At 38.7% G+C, this 24657-nt stretch overlaps 2 protein-coding genes across 4 annotated transcripts; one reads left to right on the top strand and one right to left on the bottom strand.

The window, feature by feature from the left end:
- Nucleotides 1-5534: 5534 nt before the first annotated feature.
- On the bottom strand, nucleotides 5535-15472 carry rbm12ba (RNA binding motif protein 12Ba). Of its 3 annotated transcripts, none has more exons than XM_067601578.1 (2): nucleotides 15196-15472; nucleotides 5535-8200 (listed from the first exon to the last, which is right to left on the bottom strand). In XM_067601578.1, exon 2 carries the CDS (start codon nucleotides 8173-8175, stop codon nucleotides 6427-6429), a length of 1749 nt encoding a protein of 582 aa, XP_067457679.1. In that variant the 5' UTR covers nucleotides 8176-8200; nucleotides 15196-15472; the 3' UTR covers nucleotides 5535-6426. The 3 variants fall into 3 exon arrangements, with proteins under 3 accessions (XP_067457679.1, XP_067457681.1, XP_067457680.1); XM_067601580.1 differs by lacking the exon at nucleotides 15196-15472 and adding an exon at nucleotides 11684-11997; XM_067601579.1 differs by lacking the exon at nucleotides 15196-15472 and adding an exon at nucleotides 11265-11657.
- tmem67 (transmembrane protein 67) lies at nucleotides 12643-23910 on the top strand. Its single transcript, XM_067601577.1, has 28 exons — nucleotides 12643-12891; nucleotides 16215-16303; nucleotides 16394-16484; nucleotides 16634-16733; nucleotides 17392-17455; nucleotides 17567-17638; nucleotides 17731-17793; nucleotides 18215-18369; nucleotides 18511-18619; nucleotides 18798-18884; nucleotides 19101-19166; nucleotides 19262-19415; nucleotides 20083-20203; nucleotides 20290-20395; nucleotides 20600-20656; nucleotides 20794-20892; nucleotides 20999-21097; nucleotides 21401-21487; nucleotides 21606-21705; nucleotides 21789-21925; nucleotides 22031-22171; nucleotides 22290-22370; nucleotides 22464-22580; nucleotides 22689-22805; nucleotides 22921-23028; nucleotides 23205-23307; nucleotides 23401-23543; nucleotides 23632-23910. Exons 1-28 carry the CDS (start codon nucleotides 12687-12689, stop codon nucleotides 23710-23712), a joined length of 2952 nt encoding a protein of 983 aa, XP_067457678.1. The 5' UTR covers nucleotides 12643-12686; the 3' UTR covers nucleotides 23713-23910.
- Nucleotides 23911-24657: the final 747 nt, after the last annotated feature.

Raw genomic sequence — 24657 nt, 5'->3', positions numbered from 1 at the left:
GTTTAAAACTACTGGATGACCTTTATACATATATTTACACACACACACCAACAACACAACACGACACAAGATAAAGATCTTCTACTCTGCTACAGAAGACTCTTGACATCTTATCATGAGTGTTTTCATTTTTAATATTGACATCTTAATGTCCTTTTTTTTTTCCTGGCAGAAATGAGCTTCCATAGTGTCCTGAAAAGGTCATCCAGTAGTTTTAAACACATATACAGTAGGCAAGACATTTGAGAGCTTATAGGAGGAAGAGAAGATAGATAAACAGTGTGATAAAGTGTTTGATTGATAAAATGCCTCACTTTTCTGCTGCAAAGCTAAGGTTCAACCTGCAAAAGTACATTCTCATATAGTTATAAAAGAATACACATTGTCTTAATTAAACAGAATATATCTTATATATTTTTATCTTACCCGTCAACAATGCTGAAACTTTTTTTTGTTTTGTTTTGTAACACACGCATGAATAGGCTGCAACGTCATCATACTGGATGTGGATTGGGGGTAAAGAGGAAGACCGTTATTTACCATAGCGACGGGGACACTACCGTTTGTTATTCACAGATACAGAGTGTCTCTAACCTCTGATCTGTTTCACTGCCAGCATTTTATTGTCCTGTTTAAGGCTTCTGCAGACTGTGTTGTGGAATTCTTCAATATCTCGAGTCTGTCGTGTGTGAGGTCTAAATCAGCGATGAAGCACAACAGGTCAGTTACCACAAGTGTTTAGCGTTTGCTGCTCAGCAGGGTCTTTCCTAGACTCCCACTTGTAGAAGGCCTCTTCTTTGATCACATCCTCATTGTAAAGTGTATCAAAGAGCATTCGCAGCAGATCTGATGGAGATAACAGAGACAGGAAATATTCACATCTGTAGTGTGAAGTCACTTTAGACTGACACAATAAGGGTGACCAGAGGTTTCTAAGATATTTCATGACAATTTAAAAAAACTTAAAACCTGTTCAAAGAAAGCTTACCAAGAATAACTGGTCAGATTCAGATTCACACACACACACACACACACGCACAACTCCACTAAAGTTCATTCAAGAATTAAAGAATAAAGAACAAAATTACTCAAAATTAGATGTGAAAACTAGGAAACATGGCAGCACCACACCAGCATATGGAAAATGACTTTTTTTGGTTAACCACAGTAGTTTATATGTTTCTGTATTTCAGCAACTGCTTAAAATGATCACTTTTACACAGAATCATTCACAAGTTAACACTGAAATTTGCCAGCATTTCCCCTGTTGTATTAAATTGTGCTGTTATAAACTTAATATTAATCAATATTAATCTGGTCCGACTACATTTGCTCTTGCCTTCATATATTTACTTACTAGGTATACTCTTATGTTCAAAGACATTTTACACACAACATATTGCTTTGTTACCATGAACTAGATGACCACTGGGGCTCCATACTGACCCTTTATAGTATTGCTGTGTTGGGAGGATGCCGGTCTTAATGAGCCGGTGCAGCAGCAGGCCCATGTGCTCTCTGGTGATGGTACTGCGCTCCAGTGTCGACTCCAGCCTGTTTCGTACAAAGACAAACAGCAGCTGAGTGCTGTTCACCTCCTGCACACACTGCAGAGCCTCCTGTTGGGACAGAAAGACATCCAGACAGTAGTGAGTGTTATGGGTGTTACATGACTCTAAAGGCTGTGTGTGCAGACAGATTTCTCTATGGGCTTTAAAATTGTGTGCTGTGTGTCTTACACAATTCCTTTTCCTTCAAAAAGCGTAGCAGCAAAAGGAAAAACACCACAGAGAAAGGAGAATGTGTGTCTGTATGCATTTAGTTTTAACCTGTAAATATTTCTTAAAGATGTCTTATCGTTGACATTATTGATAACAAGATTGATTTTGTAATGTGCACCCTGAAGTAATTGCCCTTTAGTGTTTGATTTGGATTTAATTGGATTTAATTAATAACCGTCCCAGTGTGAATTAGGGAAAAAAGTTTGTTTTGGTTTTGTTCTCATATTTGTGTGTATTATGATATGGCGAATGTATGGAAAATCACATAAAATAATCAAACAAATTTTCAAAGCGATGAACTGAGTTCCACAACATCAGCCCAGACTCTTAATGTGTTTAAAACAAAAACTTCTAGGACTGCACTTAATGATTATTTTCATTATCAACATATTTGCACATTATTTTCTTGATAAATCAATCAATCATTTGGTCTATAAAATGTAAGAAAATAGTGAAAAATGCCCGTCACAATTTCCTAAAGCTTAAAGTGATCAAATTGCTTGTTTTGTCCAAAACCCAAAAATATTCCATTTATTATCATGTAAGCCAAAGAAAAGCAGAAAGTCCTCACATCCTCACAGCTCAGAAGCTGGAACCAGGCAATATTTGGCTTTTTTGCTGGAAAAAAAATGACTTAAATAATTAGTCGATCATCTAAATAGTTGCAGATAATTTTTCTATTGATCAACTAATCAATTAATGGACTTGCACAATCTGCTGATACTGACACCAAAGCATGGCTATAGAAAATATAACTCTTCCATGGTTCGTGGCAATAGACCGTTTACATGGTCAGACTAGTCCCCTGTGGCAACATCTATTCCTATGGGTTTTGGCCATCATGTCCCTCATCTTCTCCCTGGTGATTGATGAGACCTTATGGCATCAGAGCCCAAATAGCAGCCATTGAGATTCATTGCATAGTCATAACCCACAGTTTGGTTAAAAATGTTAAACACTGTGTCCATTCTGTTGCCTTTCTTGTTGAGCAGATGTAGTATGTTTTTGTGTGCAATGTTTGGACATCCAAACAATTCTTTTATTTCAGTCTTGGTCATGTTTTTAGGTACATTACTGACCATGACAATGTACTCTGTAGTCACTGACCAGGCAGTTGATGAGTCACAATCAGTTCTTGGCTTTTTTGGTGATTTCACATCTAACAATCTCTAATCTCTGTTGCCACTAGTTACAAATGATGTATACATAAGTGGCCGAGGTCCAGATATGCCAAGAGTCATTGTGGTGTGTGTAGTAAACTGAAGATAATAATAAGATAATAAGATAATAAGACTGTTTCCAGTAAACATATTTAAACAGAAGTGGAGATGGCTAGTAGTATGAAGTGTGTGCGTTCATGCAAAGGGGAGTCGGAAAATTCTGCAAACATCAGCCACAGGCCAGCCCTATAACCACGGTTGTCCTTGAGTGAGTAACTGAGTGAGTGATGAAGTTGCACCAGTGGTTCGCCGGCCAAGTGTTGAAGTTTCCCCATTGGCCGTTTGTTCTTCCAAAAAAACCATAGACTGTATAAAAAGAAAAAAACATGTGCGTCACGCAGGAGCACTAAGAGGGAAAAGAGAAAAACGCGGTGACTCTCTCCTTTGTTTTCCCTCCTTTCGCGCTCTTTGGCTATGAAATGTGATGACGGCGCTTTACCGCCACCTACTGGACCGGAGTCTGAACTACCGGCAGGACAATGCACACTATATCCACTATAACTTAACTCCTGTTTGTTTTTCTGACTTAAACAGAAAAAACACTCAAAACTTTAACATGTATTGATTAGGTATACATTATCTAAGAAATGTTAGTGGCTTTTTGTTATCTAGATCTATACAGAAAAGGCCTGCATTGTTATGGAATTTTCCATCTTTAGAGGTTACAAATTGGGTTACATTGGGTCAAGCTTGGCACACTGTAATTCTTAATCAGGAAGAAGATATCTTCTCCTTGAAACTTCAGCTGTCTGTGTTTTGGGGAAGGCAGAAACCTCTCTGATAGAGGGTATATCAGCATTGCCATGGTTACCAAGGTCAGAGGAGGTTTTCCTAAACAACACAGATAGGTGGATGACACAGTCAGACATTCAAACCAAAACTGCTGAAATTAAATGCAACGTGACTGTCACGGGTAAAGTGCAGTTCCTTGTTTAGAAACTAGTGAACCAATCAGACTAATTTTTCATATTGTAGGCTGATAAAGACTAGGACTCGGACGTTCAGAGGGCAGAACGGAAATAGACAGCATCAGAGCAGAACACTCTGGTGTTTTCTGTTATGGTTCTCCACTTGGCCAAGTGCTTTCAATAAACAATTTCAGCTTTAAGACATCAAAGTCTTGTGTGCGCCTTTCTCCACTGCTGACCATTGCTCAAAATATCCACAACATGCATATTATATCACTAAAATTAGACACAAATAAAGCCCATTGTATAGTTATTTAATGTTCCAAACTCATGCTAGTGTTGTCTACAAGTATTATACAATTCGTCAAATTCTACCCAATTTCTAGTAAATAACAAGAAAAAAAAAAGGTTTTCTCTGTGGACCAGGCCTGGCCGCACACCACCTGTGACTTCTGTGTGTACAAGAACAATGTGGTTTCCTCACAATGGAGGAATGAAAGTTATTACCACACAGTAGTATTTTTAGCATCTATTTATGTGGAAGAGGGAACTTGAACAGTTCTGCACTGGTTGGACATATAACCACTTTGGTGGTTTCTTACAGGAAACCGCAGAAACCCCAAATTATTATTATTATTATTATAGTCACTCTGCTCCAATTTTCTTCCTTGTAAAGTAAAGCGTATTTGTTTTCTCAGTTGAAAATTTAAATCCCCATTGCAAAGATCACTGTTCCACTCTTTTAATTGTTTCCTGCAACTGTTTCACAACATATTCAACATTCCTACCTCTTCTCCACAGAGCCCCATCATCTGCGAACAAAGATCTCCCAATACCTTGTCCATTATATCATACACATCATCAATCATTATTGAAAACAACAAAGGATTTATAACACTTCCTTGTGGTGTTCCATTATCCACAACATAGCTCGCTGAAAAAGTTATTCCCACTCTCACCTCTATAAAGTGAACATCTGAGCATTTTACCTGATATTCCTCATCTTTTGAATTTGATTAATAATCCCTCTTTCCACAATGAATTATACGCTTTTTCCACATCCAGAATACTGCTAACACTACCTCCTTATTCACTTGTCCCTCCCTCACCTTTTAGTCTTTTTGTGAACATATGTTCCATAATTTTACCCATGTGGGATGTCATTGCAAGTGGTGTATAGTTAGATGGATTGGTGGGATCTTTCCCTGGTTTCCTGATGGGTACTATAACTGCTTGTTTTCAACTTTGTGGTAATTTTCCTTCCTGCCGAATCTTGTCATATAAATGTAATATGACTCTGATGCTACATCAGAGAGATGGCTCAACATGGTATAGCAGATTTGATCTTGAAATGACGTAAACAGTTGGTCTATTGTCTAAATAGTTTTTCTGTTAAGCAACTAATCAATTGATGGACTAATTTGGACCCCCAAACTGCCATGGCAATTTTGCAATTCCACGCTCACATAGCGGAACACTACAAAACTTTCTTACAGAGTAAGATATCTTTAGTCATACACATTCTATGAACCCTTCTGTTACATTGATAGTACTTTAGTATATAATCATGCTAAAGTTCTCTCAGTTGAGGGTTACATGGTAAGATACAGAATGATCAAACATAGTTGAAATTAAACATGTGAAATAACTTTATTCAAACGTGCAATAAAGATATTCAAACTTGATTATACATGTAGTGTGTGTAATTTCCCTCACAACACCAAAGGAATTCCTGTCTTCTTTATTCTACCCTTTTTGATGTTTTTCTGTCATGTTGTCTTGCTGTAGGTCCATCCAGGTATTCCAACGGACTGCCCAGGTACTACAAATGAAAATCGGATCATGTGACACCATGATCTTTTCACTTCTCTGTCCTATCTGTGCATCACTTGTGACTGTCCAGGAGTCAAAAACTTCACTATTGTGTAAATTTATATGCCTCTAGGCATAGTTTTTTGTTGCTAACTAGTAGCTTTTTTATGTTTTTGATTTCTTTAGAATATGGGAAAATTTATAACTTGGAACATTTTACATAAAATTACTTGTTATAGCAGTTTTAACTTATTGTCAGAGTATGACTTTTGTTAATTTCCCAGGGTTCAGTGCTAAAATAAACAACGTCTGTGTGTTTTTAAATGTGCAATGAATTTGCTCCTAAAGACTACATTAAAACTAGTTCCTTAGTCCCCATGCCAAGTAAACAAGAAACAAATTGGGGATAGTTTTTGTGTATTCTCAGACATTTTTGAGACAAACAACAAGCCTTCATTCTTCACTGGAAAGTTAAGAAACAGGCCATAAAACAGTGCTCAAACATTTTAAAATGTATAAAAGGGTCACAGAGAGAATGAAATTATTGAACATGATAAACATTTAATAAAACAATGACTCAGTAGGTTGATGTATCAAGTAGAATTAGTTGGAAGACAAACTAGATGGGAATGTGAAGATCTCAGAATCAGCTTTGGCCATGGAGTCTTAACAAAAGTTTTAATGTTCAACTGCCAGCCAACTTCTTCAAACATCTCTTGCCAAGATGTCCTCCTTCTGCTTCACATTTATGCGAGTCAAAAGCACTTTTGCCCCCAGAAAGTCCTGACTGTGGAGCTCCTGAGCCATTGCAGCAATTTTTGGTGATTTAAACTGAACCACAGCCTCACCGATACCTTTGCCATCACTGTCATACAATAAGATGATATTATCAGTCCTCAGTTTGTATTTGTGGAAAAGCATTTTTATATGACTTTTGTGTACATCTGCGGGCAAGTTTCGAACAAACAGGCATGTCTGAGCTGCTGGGTCCAGGTTTGTGCTTGGCGTCCCTCCCAGTTTATCAACTGAATTGGATTTCCTCTTTCCAATTGGTTTCCTCTTTGTGTCCATCTTCAGACACTCGTTAAGATTCCTTGGATGGGTTTTAGCCATCATGTCCTTCATCTTCTCTCTGGTGATTGATGAGACCTCAATGGCATCAGGGCCCACATGGCAGCCATTAAGATTCATTGCATAGTCATAATCCTCATTCTGGTTAAAAATAAGAAATGCTGTGTCTGTTCTGTTGCCTTCTTTGTTGAGCAGATGTAGTACGTTTTTGTGTGCAATGTTTGGACATCCAAACAATTCTTTTATTTCAGTCTTGGTCATGTTTTTGGGTATATTACTGACCATGACAATGTACTCCATAGTCGCTGACTGGGCAGTTGATGAGTCACAATCAGTTCTTGGCTTTTTTGGTGATTTAGATGGTGTTGGCAACTGGTTGACAGATCTTCTCTTGATTCGCAATGTAGAAATGAATTTATGTCTGTGTTTTGCAGTTTTCCTCGGAGGGTTTTGCTTGGGTCCCACTCTCTCCTCAACATCAAAACCATTTCCACATTCTTGTAGCGCACTGGTCCACATCCTCTCAGTTGCTCCACGTACCTCCACACAGATGGAGCCCAGTGATTGTTTGTTGAAGTGAAGAGCATCACATGCGTCCTGCATGTTTGCAAACTTTACAAGGCAGCCATGGCTCAGTCCCAACATCACATTCACTATGGCTTCCTGTACTTTCAACCCTCTGAAAAAATGACAGATGTCATCTTTTGTAGTTGAGGCTGGCAGACCGAAGAGCCTGACGTAGCCTGGCGTTGACACCTGAGTTTGCTCTGGTGTCCTCACCTCATTGGGCGCAACAACTGTGCTGTCAGCCTGGAGAAAATCAACCTTTGGCACCACCTCATTGTTTTCTACTTGATGGGAAGACTGGAGACTTTTGAGGACAGTACAAATCCCAAGAAGAAAGGCAGCATTGGAATCAATTGACTGTACATTTGAAGTTTGTAGATTTGCAGTACTGGGGCCATGTGACCCTGCAGTAGAAGGTGGTGGAGTTGCAGTAGAGGAAGGTAGATTTGCAGAATTGGGATCAAGAGGCCATCCATTCAAAGGTAGCTGATTAGCCTCTAGAGATGGCTGAGGTCTCTTGACAATAAGCCTGGTGGGGGAGGGTTTCTTCCCCTTTAACAAGGACTTCAACTTGTGTTCCAGCTCTGCCATGCTGCTTATGTGTAGAGTCACTTTAGATCCTTTGAGGAAATTCCCAGTGTGCCGCATGGCAAGCTGAGCATCTTGTTCAGTGGTGAAGGCAATAAATGCCTCTCTGAGATGTCCTCCCACTATGTACACTCCGCCATCAGGTATGTGAAGGTATTCAAAGAACTGCCGTATATCTTCAATTCCTGCCTTCACATCTAGACCTTGCAGACGCAGGACTATGGTCATTTTTGCGTACCAGGCCAGGTGGTGTCTGAAAAAGAAGAAAACAGCGATGAAAAAAGACAAAGAATGTGACAACAGCAGTCATTACACTATTACCAAATGATATTCAGCCAGAAAAAAAAACATGCGTCTTGCAGGAGCACTGAGAGGGAAAAGAGAAAAACGTGGTGACCTGAAGAAGAATCTCCTCTTCTGTGTCTATAAAATCCAAAAACTCCCTTCAGCTGGGTACCATAGGTAATTGATATCAGGTGTGTTTTGTGAGCGTTGTTGCTGCTGTTGTTCTCTCTCAAACTAGCTGAGGTCTCTTTCACACATAGTTGCTGATAAATTGCTAGGATAACCTTTCAGGCACCGTTAGTGATTTTCACTATTCACACATGCAGCTACATTCAGGAACATTTCCATATTGTGCCTTTTCACACATACCATGGCAATGCATGAATAGATGGGGCAAGGGACAGTCCAGCAGATGGTGGTCATGCAACACTTATGGATGCCAACCGCCATAAAACTCAACAGAAGAAGAAGATGGGGCAAGTTCGGATGCGAGAGATTAAATGCCCTTGTGGCCCGATGAAGATACCCGAGGGTCGATTAATTAGGTATAGGAATGGGGAGGGAGGTAGTTAGGGTTGGGGTAAAAATATCAGGGTCAGAGCCAATCAGAGGCCCAACGAGGGCATTTAGTCTGTCATGTACACGGCTGAAGACGTCTCTTATTATTGTCTGGAACAGGGCAGACAAGGAGCTATTTTTGTCCGGTGAAAATGTTCTTGTAACGTATATAATATTCAGCAAGTTTGCAAGACAAACTGCAAAAGCATTGGCAAGGCAACCATGAACAAGTCGTGGATTCAAATACATCATAGGTGGACCCAGCCAGCTTCCTAGTACAAAGTCTGTGTAATGTCTGATTGAGCCCATGTGTGAATACAGCAGGTCATTCTCCGGAGAATTCACATCGAGAGAATGGGAGTGTTGATGATGTTTCTATCATGCGGCTGGTGCTGGATAAACACAGCAAACCAGCTAAGCTGCATTGTTTTGACTGGGCCTGAACACTCCACTGTGAATGTAGTGCTAATGGGAGAGAGGACTGTGATTTCTTGTAAAATAAAAGCCATTTTATTTCTGGTGAAAAGCATACATGTATAAACAGAACTGGATACAGCGTCGGAGGCGGGGCCCCATTCAGTCCTATGAAAGTTGCTCAGTGGCACATGAATCCAAAAAAGACACTTCCTGAAAACATACTGCGCATGTTCTATGGGCCCAATGCGCCCATGGAGCATGCTTAGTAGAGACTTCCACCGGATGAGACCGCTAACTTCCGGTTTAGCCCTCTGGTTAACTTGAATGGAAATAAAACAATTCAATCAACTAGACTTTTGAAATGTGATCGGACCAAATGGATCAAATTCTGATAGTGAAATGAGTCATTTCATGGGGGTTGTGATGCTCAAAAAAATGTATTCACTGATTTACAGATATCTCTTTCACAATGTAAGTCTATGGAAAAAAGTATATTTGAGCCCAATAGTGTGACCTGACATGGTAATTATGTAGTTTGGCCACTATGTCAAATTGTCTTCAAAGCCCAACGCTGTTCCTGGGGGCTTGGTGAAACGCTTAAAAATGCTGAATTACACCTGCAGCCTACTTTTTGTGTCATGCCCTACCTCCTGCACGCTAAACCCAGGCACCACCCCTCGCCTAAACCAAACAGAGTATTTCCAGTAGGTGAGAACGTGTCTGACAAGGACAATCTCCTGATGTGTGCTACATGTGTGAAAGGGCAACTCTCAGCAATGTCCAGACCTGATTCTCCGGATTCTCCATTGTCCGCTGTCATATGGTAAAACAGCTTAGGTCTTGGGGTGGGAAATTGGCAGTACAGATTTCCCTGAATATCGATCCTTGCTGCCATTCACACATGGATGTTGTTGTTCCTGAACATTTCAGGGATAAACTACATGTTTGAGAGGGGCTTTTGATTACATGCTGAAAGATCTGGCCACCCTGCATCCCCGCTCAGCCCCAGAGTTCTTCTTGCCTAACACACACCTGCTACATCCCAAAATGACTCAGCCTCTACTGACAGTGGTACACCACTTACCACTCTCTTCATCTTTGGTTCTGATCCAAGTGGGGAACAAGTCACACTGCCATAATCTTCAAATGCATGAATCTTAAGGGCTCTATCTCTCTGGTGCTTTGAGACATAAACATCCCACTTCTAGTTATCCTGACTGATCGCACAACTTAAAATTTTTCCCCTACAATCTTTCCAATCACATGTGGGTCCTTGAAAATCCTTAATGACATAACTCCTGTTTGTTTTTCTGACTTAAACAGAAAAAACATTCAAAACTTTACCATGTATTGATTAGGTATATGTTATCTAAGAAATGTTAGTGGCGTTTTGTACTATTAATTACCTAGATCTATAAAGAAAAGGCCTGGATATTATATCACAGAATTAGACACAAACTAAGCCTACTGTATATTTAATATCTGAAAGTTTTATACAATTCTTCAAATACTACCCAATTTCTAGATGCTTTTTAGTGTAAATAAGAAGAAAAAAAAGGTTTTCTCTTGTGGACCAGGCTTGGCTACACACCACCTGTGACTTATGTGTGTACAAGAGAGCAACGTGGTTTCCTCACAATGGAGAAATGAAAGTTATTATCATAGAGTAGTCATTACAGCTTCTATTGATGTGGAAGAGGGAACTTGAAGAGTTCTGCACTGGTTGGACATATAACCATTTCTGTGGTTTCTTACAGGAAACCACTGAAAAGTGAATATGTTGTCAAAAATGTACTTAATATGAAATGCAATCAATCAATCAGTCTTGTTATAAAAATGATATCTGCAAAATTGAAATTTCCTATCAAAGACAGACCACAATCTTCAGCTTTTGAAGTTAAATATCCAAAACCTTTGGTAAACAACATTAACGTCCTCTGAGTTATGTTTATCAGATTCAGAAAGAGCTCCCCACACTGTCACAGCCAAACAAGACCACCTTCCACATATTCCTCCCTCAGCTTACTTAAACTTTTAAATTTTTAGATTTTACTTACTTAATCTCTTAACGTTATGTGTCTCTTTCTCCCTTGAAGATAATGCAAAAATATTGCTGTACATATCGCTGTACGCTGTACAAGGAAGTGAATAAAGTGCAGCTGCAAGGCTGTTGCACATTTCCTGCCAAACGTCCTCTATGAAAGATTACTTAAAAATCTTAAAATAACCCAAGAGAAAACAAGCAGTGATTTCATCACAAATAATAATGTATAGTCAGCATAGTTTCAAATTATCCCTCTTCCAAACGGTTATTTACTCACCTCAATAAATATTATATATTCTGTAATCTGTAATCTTTTGTAACAATATGCGATTAAACCTTTGCAGCTTTTGCCTTAGCTTTGTAACAAAAAGTTAGGCATTTTATCAATCCAACAGTCTATCCTACCCTTAGATTCAATAAATCTTCTGATACCTTCTGTCGAAAACCCCTCAGACTTTCCAGAGGAGACAGCAACTGTGACATGCTTTTACTGTTATAACTCCAACGCTGTGGAGCAAACTCCCCCTCAGTTTCAGATCAGCTGAGTCAGTGCCTCAGTTTAAGAAGCTTTTAAAAACCCACATTTACAGATATTTTAATGTCTACTGAAATGTTTTTATGTTGTTCTTTTATATTTTGTTATCTCTCAATGTTTGACCCCACCTTGAAATCCCTGTTTTTTCATTTGTATGTTCAATGTATGTTATTCTTTTCTTTTTTCTTTTTTTTGTTTCTCTATGTTCACTATCTTTGCACCCATATTTTATGGTATTGTATTTTATTAAGCACCTTGTAACTCTGGTTTTGAAAGGTGCTATGGAAACAATGTTTATTATTATTATTATTATTACTATTATTTGTCTCCCGAAGATGACTACTTAGGGTGTTACAGCATTGAGCCTCAGACTTAAATATTTATTTTCAAGTACCCATTAATTGTATCATAATGGAATTCTTAACAAGTGCTATCTATGGGAGCCCATTTCTGCCAGAAAAAGAAAAAAAATAATGAAATACAAAGTCAAAACTTTTAATCAAAGATAACATTATGAGAAAATGTTGACCTCTATAGTGTCCTGAAGAGGTCATCCAGTAATTTTAAACACATACACAGTAGGCAAGGCATTTTAGAGCTTATCGGAGGAAGAGAAGAGAGATAAATAGTGTGATAAAGTGTATGATTGATAAAATGCCTCTCTTTTTTGCTGCAAAGCTAAGGCTAAACCTGCAAAGGTACATTCTCATATAGTTATAAAAGAATAGTATTGTCAGACACAGAATAACAGAATATATCTTTCTCTTCTTTTTTCAGCTCTTATTGTACATCCATGTTTCAACAACGCTAAACTTTTTTTTTTCGACGCACACATATATTGGCCGTTACGTCATCACGCAGGATGTGGATTGTGGGTAAAGAGGAAGACCGCTGTTTACCATGGCGACGGGGACGCTACCGTTTGTTATTCTCAGATACAGGGTGCCTCTAACGTTGTTTCTTTTGATATACATTGATCTGTTTCACTGCCTGCAGTTTATCGTCCCGTTTAAGGCTCCTTCAGACTGTGGAGTGGAAGAATTCTTCGATATCTCGAGTCTGTCGTGTGTGAGGTGCGGTCCAAATCAGCGACGAAGCACAACAGGTCGGTTACAGCCCGCGTTTAGCGTTATATCATACTGTAACTAGCGGTTTACTGATGCTATTGTGCCGGCAGAAAATTTCGTTAGTTTTACTTTTTTTAAAAAATTACTTTAACTGTGAGGTGGTCAGCCACAAGAAACCACTATGAGTCGGGTAAAAGTTAGCTAAGCTAGGTGCAAATGGCTAAAATAATTTCACTTAGTTAAAGATCGCCTCCAGACATGTATTAAGACATATAAAAATACTCTGCTTGGAACAATAATGTGTGTCTGATATGTTTTGTTTTTTTTAACAAAAACTCCTTAAAATTACATCTCCTCCTTCTCCCTCATTAAAAATCCAGAATATATAAATCTGTCAATATTGTTTTTTGTTTTCCTGCTAAGATGTCTCCTACTTCACTGTAAAGTTCAATTCTCAGTGTTTTATGCACTGGAGGCTTCAAGTTTCCACATCACACTTGTGTTGAATATTGGACCAGGATTGACTTTCAAACTATTTGTGATATCACAAATCATGCTCGTAGGCCCACCAGGTCGGGAAATCAGCACCATCCACCAGCCAAATGCTGGTAAAATAGGAAAGTGGCTGGTAGATTTCAGACACAAAATAATGATTCACTATTGAGTTGCTGATGAATTTGAACATTTATCTGTCACTGGCTGGTAGATGTTCACATTTTAAAAAGTTAATTTGCCACCCTGAGGTCCATATTACCTGCAGGCATAAGTTAGACAATAGTTGAGCTGTACAATATGGCTAAGTTCAGTACAAAAATGACGAATGTATGTAAAATCACATATAAATTAATCAAACTAATCTTCAAAGTAATGAACTGAGTTCCACAACATGAGCCCAGAGTCTTAATATGTTTAAAACAAAAATTTCTAGGACTGCACTTTGGTCTATAAAATGTCAGAAAATAGTGAAAAATCTCTGTTTTGTCCAAAACCCAAAGATATTCAATTTACTATCATGTAAGCAAAAGAAAAGCAGGAAATCCTCACAGCTCAGAAGCTGGAACCAGGGAATATTTGGCATTTTTTTTCTTGGAAAAAAATGACTTAAACAGTTAGTCAATTATCTATATAGTTGCATATTATTTTTCTGTTAATCAACTAATCAATTAATGGACTAATCATTTCAGATCCAAAAACTTCAACAACAAACTTTGTTACTTTTGAATTACAACTTGCCCACAAAAAGAAATGTATTAGCATTTACGATTATATCACTTTATCATTTGTAGAATAATATGATGAGATCATATCATCACAATGTGATTTCACTAAAAGGTAATATATAAACTAAAATGATAATATAAATATTGATCAGCCCTAGACAACAATCTCCCTAAAATTAAAAGTAGTATCAAAACTTTATTGTACTGTATGTTTTTATCGGGTGATGTGGTTTTGAAAGTAGCCCATAAAACAGGAATAGAAACATAAACGGAAACAGTGTCTATTTGACTACACAGCTGTATCCTCCATCTAATACCAGTGTATCTGAGACTGGCATACTGGCAGCTGTGAAAATATTTAAATCACCATGACTGCTGTCAGTATCCTAGAAGCTGTTCAATCATCCATTTAGGCAGGTGCAAGATTTGTCTCCAGGGGCCTAAATTCACAAAAATAATATTAAATGTAATTTCAATTGTATTTTACAGTGTTTTTTCCATTTAACTTAATGTGTTAAATTGCTTGCGCAGTCTGCTGATACTGACACCAAAGCATGGCCATGGAAAATATAATACTTCTATGGTTCGTGGCAGTAGACTGTTTACAATGCCAGACTAGTCCTCTATAGCAACATCTATCCCACCTACTGTCTTACCAAGACTCTAGTGATTTTAGTGCACTCATTCTATAAATTGCTGAGGGAATATTTTTCATCTCTGAAGAGAGGTGCTTTATCCTTAGACAACAGACACTAGAGAAAATGTCCTCTAAAGAAAACGTTAAATGTTTCCCACTCAATATACTGTCTAACTGCTTTTTGAGGGTAACTTTGGCTGTAACATACATTGAAATGGCCTTCAATGAGTGAAGCCAGAAATCAGTTAAAAGGCAGTGAAAAGGCAGCAGACACAAATGTCGCTAACTGCTGTCAAATGTCATATAAAAAGGACATTCATAGCTAATGATAATTTAGTAATTTAATTACTTATTAGGTCAATCAAACTGCCTTCTTTTCTCAAGCAATAAATCAGTAATTCAGAAAATAAAATGTATAGTATAATAATTATAAGAAAATAATGTGGAGAGAGCAAGAAATGTTTTCTGACTCACTCAAAACTGACCTGTAAGGCTTCAGCAGGATTAAAATCAAATTAAGATCGGAAGCAATCACAGTGTTTCAGTCTTGAACAAAGATTCCTCTTCTTCAGGTGTCAAAGGTTAAGGTCAGCCCAGGTCCCGCCACTTCTTCTTCTTCTTCACATCTTATCACTCAGAATCAACCAATAATCCAAATGTCATACAGCAGAATCAAAGTAACGCCAATTAAAGTTAATACATCTCTACAGACGGCCTGTCTTTGGCGCAAATGGATTACATGAGAGGTAAAGGAAGTTGAGCGGTAAAGGGAGAAGTCTTTTGCATGGAGGCAAAGTGTTTTCATTTCACTCTGCTCTTAGTGACATATGTTTTGTAGACTTTGATTAATTGGTGTCACCTACTTTTAAAGTGAATTGTAGCAACTAATTATCAGCACATTTACAGCACAATAAGAGGATGATGATCATAAAATAATCCCAACAATTTCAACCTTATTATGGTAAAATATCTCTCTATACTTGTTATACTTTGTTAACAATTGTATATACTCATTTAGCAGTGCTAGCATTGCTCTTATCAAATGAATCACTCTTGTAGGATCTCTTTTACTCCACGTAATCTTGCCTGGTATCCTCACTCTCACACTGCTTTTTACTCTGCTATGGGTGATTAATTTTTGAATGTAGGGGTCAGTTGTTCTTTCATTGGTGGATAAGAGGCCATTTGTGTATGTTTGATATCCACATCTAGCATATACACACCCAGGAAGTGTGATTTTTGCAACAAACTCATACTGATATCCTTTGATAATCTTCTGTCTTACTTTTTGTGCAGTAATGTTGCCAGATAGACGTCTAAATTCATCTGCTGCACAAATTGCAGTTCTTTACTGTCTTAAGTAGGACTGAATCCCCATGAATTCTGGGTTTATTAAGAAACATACAGTTGAGATTTTATTTTAACTAACTAACATCTCAGAACTCACCATTGTACAACATCTCGTGTGCCTGCTAACTGTGAGCTGATTTACTTTCTTTTCCAGGACAGAGTTGCATTTGCAAAACTGGGTACAAGGCTCTCACCACTGATAAGGCATCCATTACTTGTCAGCAATGTCCCACTGACAAGCCTGTAAGTACAGTTAACCGTACATATCTTCATGTGCTGTTTATCTTGCATCATATTTCAGATACTGCATATCTTTCTGTACTTTCTTAACAGGCAGTAACTAATGACGGGTTTGGGTGTATTCGCTGTCCAGCCAGTCTCAATGATGAGGGGAAGTGCCGGTGCCCAACAGGCAGTGTCCTCGGTGAGTCACTCGAGAGACTAATTGGGGAATTATATGAATAGCATATGCAGTGCATTTATAAAACACAGTACTTAACGTTGATTGTGCTTGCTGCATAGATTTAATTACATATTTTATGTACATAACTGAATGTGACCTGTTTTTTCCAGTGGAGAGGGATGTCAATGGAAACCTTTTGGATGAGGCCACATGTGAGACGTGTACTGGAAATGGCCCTGCTTTCTCAGTACCAAACAGCAGTGGAGACAGGTATCAACAACAAACAGCGGAAACACAGATCAACTCAGCTTTTTCATGCAGATATATGACCGTGTGTTCAGTGGCGGTGAAACAATCAAGTTTCTTTTAGAAATTATTTAATCCGGACCAGTAAATTCATGAAAAACATTTTGGTGGCTGACACAGTTGCACTGCTCACCAATGAATGATTAATTTAATACTTGATAGACTCAAGAGAAGATATAATGTCAGTCTTAAGGATATAATTCATAAAGCTAATGAGAATATGTACAACACAAATCCAGTTGCAGTACTGTCCTGTTAAATGTGTAACATTCAAACATTAAACTGCACATACATAAACTGTACAGCGAAATATTAATTGCACTTCTCATAATCTTTAGCTGTTTTTTCCACCTCGCAATATCCGCTGTGTATCTTTCCTGTCTTCAATCCTCCGTACCCCTCATTAGCCCATCACTCTCGCCATTGCAAGGACAGTTTTTCATCCTTCCTTGACATATTTTCTCCTTTTGTTCGATCTGACAAATGCTGATAAATGGCCTTCGCCCGCCTGCTCTCTTAGCACCACTGACATACTGCTGTCAGCATTTGGAGAAAGGTTGACTTGATTCCAGGTTTGATTTGTGCAGCATGTGAGTGAACAGTCTCCAAAATTGTCTTTCAGGTGTGAGAGATGTCAGGCTTCCTTCATTAACACCTCCTGTGTGTGTAACCCTCCTAATGTCCTGGTGAGTTTGGCCCTCTCCCTTCACTCTCTCTTAAACGTTTAATACAAACACCTCTCAGTAAAAAAAACCCAGAGATTACCTTTGTCATGAAGGGTCAATGTGATTTTTCAGGCCGGAGGATTATGTTTCGCTCCAGGCAGCCTCCCCACCAATGTGAATCCCAGTGTCAACTTTGCTCAGTTGGTGAGTCTCCTCATCCTCTTTGTCTTACTCTGTTTATTGATTTTTTCACTCTGATGTGTTCTGATTTGTCTTCTCTTCTTTAACCTTTGCAGAAGTTCAGTGTGCAGTCTGCATGGTTCGTCAAAAACCTGTACTCCTCTTCAGCAGCCTGCCTTGTAATTCCACGTTTGTTTGTTTTTTCTTTGAAAAATAATAACATTCTTTATCTTACACCCTATGAACTAGTCGTAGTTCTGGTCACAGCTACAAACTGCCACAAGTGACGTGCTCATTATGACACAAGAAGATATTTGGGATTATAGGATGTTACGTTGTAGCTGTTCCTTCAGTCATATTTGTAATCCTGGTAGTTGTTGGTGTTGACATATTCATAATAGACATAGAAATGTTAACTATAATTGATGTGAACATGTATCTAAAAAATAGGCACATGTAATTTAAGTATGCAAAGTATTTTGTCACTTAAACAGGTGTACGGCAGTGAGACTGTAGCTCATAATGACAGTTGGATTAGGATTTTTCTGAGCCAGTTTGTGTGTTTTAGCTGCTGTGTGTAAACAAGTCAGGTGTCTGCAGGTCTTCTCCAACCTGACGGCGTGTCAGGCTCTCGGGAACATGTGTGTGATGAACATGCACTCCTTCAGCAGTGTGAGCACCGATGCCTGCGGCCTTTTTAACACCATCTTCAGATCCAGGGCTGCTCTGAGCTCAACTCAAGACATTTCCTACTGGTAATCAACATTATTGTGGCACATATGTATATATTGTGCTATCTTCACACATTATGGATGCAACAAGCAGAGTTTCATTCCTGTTTCATTTAAGTATACGGCCACAGTTGACAGTAAGCACTTTGATTATTCTGTTTCCAGGAGAGTTAATCTGCCGTGGCTTTACTACGGGGACGAACCAGGACTGGCCAGTCGAGTACTTCAGACTGATCCAGTTCCGATTGGGTTCAGTTTCAGAGGAAAAAACAAGGTAAGTGATGAACTTCAAATACACGTGAAAAAAATAATTATTAAAATGACTCCTAAGGAAAAGAATAACACTATAAAACAGTACTGTGTTCATTTCTTAACAGCTCTGTTGAGCAGTAAACATGAGATAGTACAGAAAGTGATCATTGATCACTGAGTGATCATTCTTTGTTTGACAGAACACTGATATTAAGCTGATTGCTGCTGTCTATAATGCCAGAGGAGAGTTTCTCAGATGGGAAAACATAGGAGGGGATAATCTCCAGGTAAGATGTCAAATGAATGATAATAAAATTGCCCACCAAACTGTTGCATGTTAATACCACAAATATATCTGTTGTTACTTTTTTACTTCTTGTTAACAAAAAGCATAATAGTTATCATAGATAATATATTGACAGCCTAATTACATTTATATGTGATTCATATAAAATATAAAAGTATAGGAGGCTAGTAATTATTGTAAACATCCTCTGTTTCAGCTTTGTCCAGAAACAACCACCAAACAGGCGGCAGCCTTCAGCTTTGGAACTGCTTACCAAGAAAGTGTAAGTGTGTCTCTTCATTCATTTACTTCAGATAAAGTGTGCACATTCTTTCGCAATGCATAATAGTAATCTAAGCTGTGTGTGTATGTGTGCAGTGTGATCTCTCAGTATTAGAGCTGGTGCAAACTTATCCTGAGCCATTGTTCTATGATGTGTTTATGGACCTTGGTGGAGGAGAGAACAGAAAACTCCTTCCCCTGCCCACACTAGTTTATAACCAGCAATACAGTGGACGATTCATCAACCAAGGTGGGTGCATTGCTGCGCATTGCTGTCGTGGCAATTTTGCAATTCCACTCTGACAAAGAGGAATGAGACAAAAAACTGAGTAGTGTATTGTCACGCTTTATTGTGACAATACATCACATGTGCACACAGACTCAGTGTCTGTGTTAGACAAAGAGCAAAAAGGCAAAGTCAAACACACAGATAACACACCTATTATGAAAGCTCCAAAGCATTGTGTCCCCCACAGAAGCAGTTAATTGGTACAACAGTTAGCCCTTTGTTATTTATTGGTGTTTCTTTCCTGGAGGAGCTTCTGCCTCCACCTCCATCTGCTGAGAACTGGAAGTTGAAGGTCGAATCTCACAGCTTCGCTTTTGATACATTTCTATATCTGCTGGGAGCCCTGGCCTTTGTACACAGTCTTTTGGAGTTCTCAAACTCCCAAAGACTAAGTTATCTCTGGTCACACACATTCCATGAACCCTTCTTTTACCTTGATAGTACTTTAGTATATAATCAGGCTGCAGTTCTCTCAGTTAAGGTTATATGCTGAGATTCAGAATAATAAAATATAGTGGAAATTAAATATGATAACATGTGCAATAACTGTATTTAAACATGTGCAATAAAGATATTTAAACTGGATTATACGTGTAGTATGTGTAATTTCCCTTTTGTCTCCACACAGAGAGCATGAAGAACTGGTACCTGTCTCGACGTATGTTTCTTGTCGACACGCTGAGTGGAAGAGAGAAAAGCGTGAATTCCCAACCTAAAGTCATCCGTGTGGCCACCAGCATCAAAATAAGGTGGGATCCTAACTTGCACACCGCCATGAGAAAAAAATGTATTTAATATTTGTAACTGTTTGCTCAAATGTGTGTGTGTTTGGCAGGTTCCAGCTGGTTCCACGAACCCTGGAAGGACAGGTATACCCCCCTCTAATGACTGTGACCTACAGAGATGTTCTCATCACGGATATCAATACACAAACTGTGTCTGTGAGTTGGTTGCACACACATGCACACACCTCTCAATACATTTTTTATCTCAAAAATTGTTAAGCTGCAGTAAGCTGATGACAAAAGATTGTTTTGCTTAGTAGACTCATATAAAGAGAAAAAAATGCTGTTAAATGAGTTTCTGTGTCTTCATTTATCTCATAAACACACTAAAAAGTGTTTAACTCATTCATGTATTTCCAGACGACATTTTCTGTGGAGTACGAGATGGATCAGAATGAGGCTCGCATGAAGACAGATGTGAGTAGAAGTATGAACAAAATGATGATTGTTAAACGGTTCAAGGACAGGAGAAGGAGAATTGTTGTGGATGTCTGTGCTTTTGAGTGTTAGTGTCACAGCACGTAGTGATACAGTATATGTTTGTGTGTGCAAAGACTGCTCTGGGTGTAATGGGCGGTGTGGCCGTGCTGTACTCGCTGCTGAAGACAGTCAGCTGGAAGAGGAGGATCGCCTCGCCGCTCATTGACGTGGAGGTAGAGCATCTTTAACAGGTCATCATTTAAACCCCTTTAATCAATGTTCGTGTAAAAGATGGAAGTAATGTTAGTCTCTCTCTTCTTCTCGCTCCTCATGCTCCAGACAATGTTGAAGTTTTTGTTGTTTTACGCTGGAGATCTGGCCAACGTTTTCTTCGCTGTCACCGTGGGAACTGGACTCTACTGGCTCATCTTTTACAAGGTCAGCCTCATTCCACTTAAACAGGACTTTTCATACTTGATTAGTTTTGAATGTTTCTACCAGTGTCTCCTTCCTGTAGCATTTTTTTTCCCTTTTAGCCCCTTTTTTCTTTCTTCTTCTTTTCAGCACTGTTTTTTTTTGTTGCATGAACTTTTAACTCTTTATTTTTCTCTCTGCACTCATTAGACGTTAAAGGCAAGTTTTTTTCTTATACCTTCTTTGCCTGAGCAAAATTTTGAATTCATACACATGTGAGTATTATTGGCTGTTTTGTGTGACTTATTTGTGTATGTTTGTGTTTAGGCCCAACAGTTTGTATCTGTGTTGTTGCCACTGCCTGATCAGGAGGAGCAGTTTGTGACGTACATCGGCTGTGCCTTCGCTCTCAAGGTGAGACACCCCCACTGAACAGATGTGAAAATGAGCATTTTTGGTTTTGAAAGCTAGGTGGTGTGCTTCTATAAGAAATACTTTGGGGAAACAAATCGATCTGTGTGTTTGTATCCAGGCGGTCCAGTTTCTCCACAAGCTGTTCCTGCAGTTGTCCGTCGATGTGTTCTTTATTGATTGGGAGAGGCCGCGAAGCAAAGCCAGCAGGACTGTGCAAGGTACAGACATATTTACTTTGTTCTCAGAAACGTCTGACAGCAATTATTCAGTAAATATTCACCATATTCATTGCTTTTATCAGCGACCGGTGAGAAACGTGACTCCTCTCCAGTCAGCATCTGGAGGACCTACTTTGTGGCCAATGAGTGGAACGAGATCCAGTCCATCCGCAAGATTAGTCCCACCTTTCAGATCATGGCTGTGCTCTTCTTCCTTGAAGTACATCTTACACTGACACATAACACTCTGTTCTTTTTTGCAGCTTTTGTTACAGCCCTTTTCCTCATTCCTGATTTCTCACTGCTGACACCCTGTATTGTTCAGGTGCTGGGTTTCTCAAACCTAGCTCTGAGGGACCCCTGGCCAACTTTACAGCGTTCCCCACAGGCGTACACCCCTTCATACAGCCTGACGCTGCGCTACGGTCTGTCAGCCACACTCTGGCTCTGCATCGGACTTCTGCAGGTAAAACTGCCGCCTTTCGCTTTTGTCTCTCACCTCATTGTGTCTGTCTTAACAAATGAGGGAAATGTACAGAACGAGTGCAGAGAGCGCCTTAGAAGATAATTATTTATCTCTACAGGTGATTTTCTTCACTGTGTTTCATGAGCACTTTGTGGAGGACAAAATCCGCCAGTTTGTGGATCTCTGCTCCATCAGTAATGTAAGTAGCAGTACACGAACTGTATTTCATATTGTGAACAATTTATCTGGTTGTAGTGTTTTACACGTGTATTTTGTCCATGTTTCTATGTAGATTTCTGTGTTGCTGTTATCTCACCGGTGTTTTGGCTACTACATCCATGGGCGATCAGTGCATGGCCATGCTGATACAAACATGGAGGAAATGAATAACAATCTGAAGAGAGAATCTGTATGTACATCGACACACTGCATCTTGTTTTAGATATTACAACATATTTATTACATTATCAACTTCACATTATAAGCATCCTCTTTATTTCTTCCTGTCTGTCTCAAGGAGTCACTATGCAGTCAAAGAGGTCTACTTCCCAACACAGAAACCCAGACATTTCAGGTCTCCATTACCAACCGTCTGCGGGTGCAGTATGACCGGATACGGGAGCCAATCAGCAGGGTTTGTGCTTGTCTCTGTTACGTTTGTTATAACTGAGCTATAATCTTTCAAACAAAGAGAAAAGTTATCCCCTTTTTTAACTTGAGTAGTTGATTGTCTGTCTTATGTGCTCCAGAGGAACAGGCCATCACGGCTGATGGACGCATCCTCAGCCAACCCGCTTGATCAAAGCATCAGGGCCTACCACACCATGAACCACTTCCTGGGATCTATTATAGACCATGTTAGTACAAATGCACATATATAAACTCAACATAAATACTACATGCATTAACTCGTTTGTTTGTTTTTATTTGACTGTATATGAATTTGTCAAATTACAGAGTACATGCCTTGTTTTTTGATATATTTGGTGCAGGCAAGCTTGTTTTTTCTCTCATGTTGCCTTATGTATCTTAGGCCCAACCTGACATGGACTATATAGTGAAGGACAAGCTGATGTTTGAGAGGGTCATAGGGATGGAGTTCCTTGAACCCAGTGACAAGAGCATCTTTTACAATGGTAATGACCTTTGGCCCAGACATACTGTACGTTTCTGTTTGTTTATGTACGTATCTATGTGTACATAATGTCTGTTTGCGTTTCTCTCTGCAGACGACGCCCACTCTTTCAGTGATGTGCTGTTTTATGGAAACGAGGCCACGCTGCTGATGTTTGATACTTTGTTCTTCTGTGTCGTTGACCTTGGATCTCAGAGCTTCATACTTGCAGCTGTGCTTACTTACGTACAGCAAACAGTCAGTATTTTCAGCATAGGCGTGTATACAGTTCAATGCAATTACTTTGTTATAAAAGTTATATTAATTAACATTTCATTCCTTCCAGATATTTCGCATGATCCGCATCGCTCTCGGAAGGAAGAACCTTGTCAACAAGACTATGGTGGATGAGAGATTTCTGATATAAATTCCCTGCTGTAATTCATAGTGTCAGTGTTGTTTAATAGCATTTCTCCTGAAGATGTTTACTGTTCACAGCTTGTGCAGCTTTTTTGTACTTTTCTTTACAGAAAAAAACTTTTTTCACTGCTGTTTTATGATGTAAATATCACATTTTTTGTAAAGAATTTTAATGTTTCTATTGATTAAAATGTTTTGTTATGAAGACAGTCTTTTCTCAGTTTTGTTTTTCGCAATTTTCACACAATTTTTTTTCATAGCTTTTTCATGTCACGTATTTAATTCACTGGATTAGGCAGAAACATCTGGTTATTTTATGCAGTAAGAATTTCTTAATTGATATCCTTATAACATGATATATAGTAGTTGTAGTTTGTAGTTTATTATTGTTTTGGAAATTCCTTGTGTGTCCATGATAATTGTCAAACAAAACAAACAAAACAACAACTAAGGACAGTTAAACAGTTACAGTTAAATACAGTCTTCTGAAACAGCATAGTGCTCCATAATATCATGCAGTATAATACCCAGCCACAACATCACTGACAGTAAAAACATAGAGCACTACAATAAAATGTGAATGACAAAACTCAAAGCTACAATATACCAATGATATATTAATATTGTTGTGTATCTAGGTCACAAGGACAGCTGTTGTCCTTGTGACCTGTGAGAGTTCAGAGTTGAGTCACTCTGAAACAAAAAAAAAGGGGGCTTGGCTTTTCGGTGCGAACAAGCTAAAGAACCACAACTTTTCTCTGCTTGCCTATTTACTGTTTCAGCTTAATGAACACTTAATGTAGTTTGCAGAAAGATCTCTACCAAAAATGTATTTTTTAGATATTCTAAATATAAATATGATTATACCAGTATATAATTACTCATTGCTTATGTTCTTCCTGAGGTGTAAGGTTTTGAGAGTTTCCTATGTGTAGTTTGTTTGCACAGTCAA

The sequence above is a fragment of the Thunnus thynnus genome, chromosome 10, assembly GCF_963924715.1.
Source record: "Thunnus thynnus chromosome 10, fThuThy2.1, whole genome shotgun sequence".
Classification (NCBI taxonomy): domain Eukaryota; kingdom Metazoa; phylum Chordata; class Actinopteri; order Scombriformes; family Scombridae; genus Thunnus; species Thunnus thynnus.
This window is presented reverse-complemented; position numbering and strand designations above follow the sequence as displayed.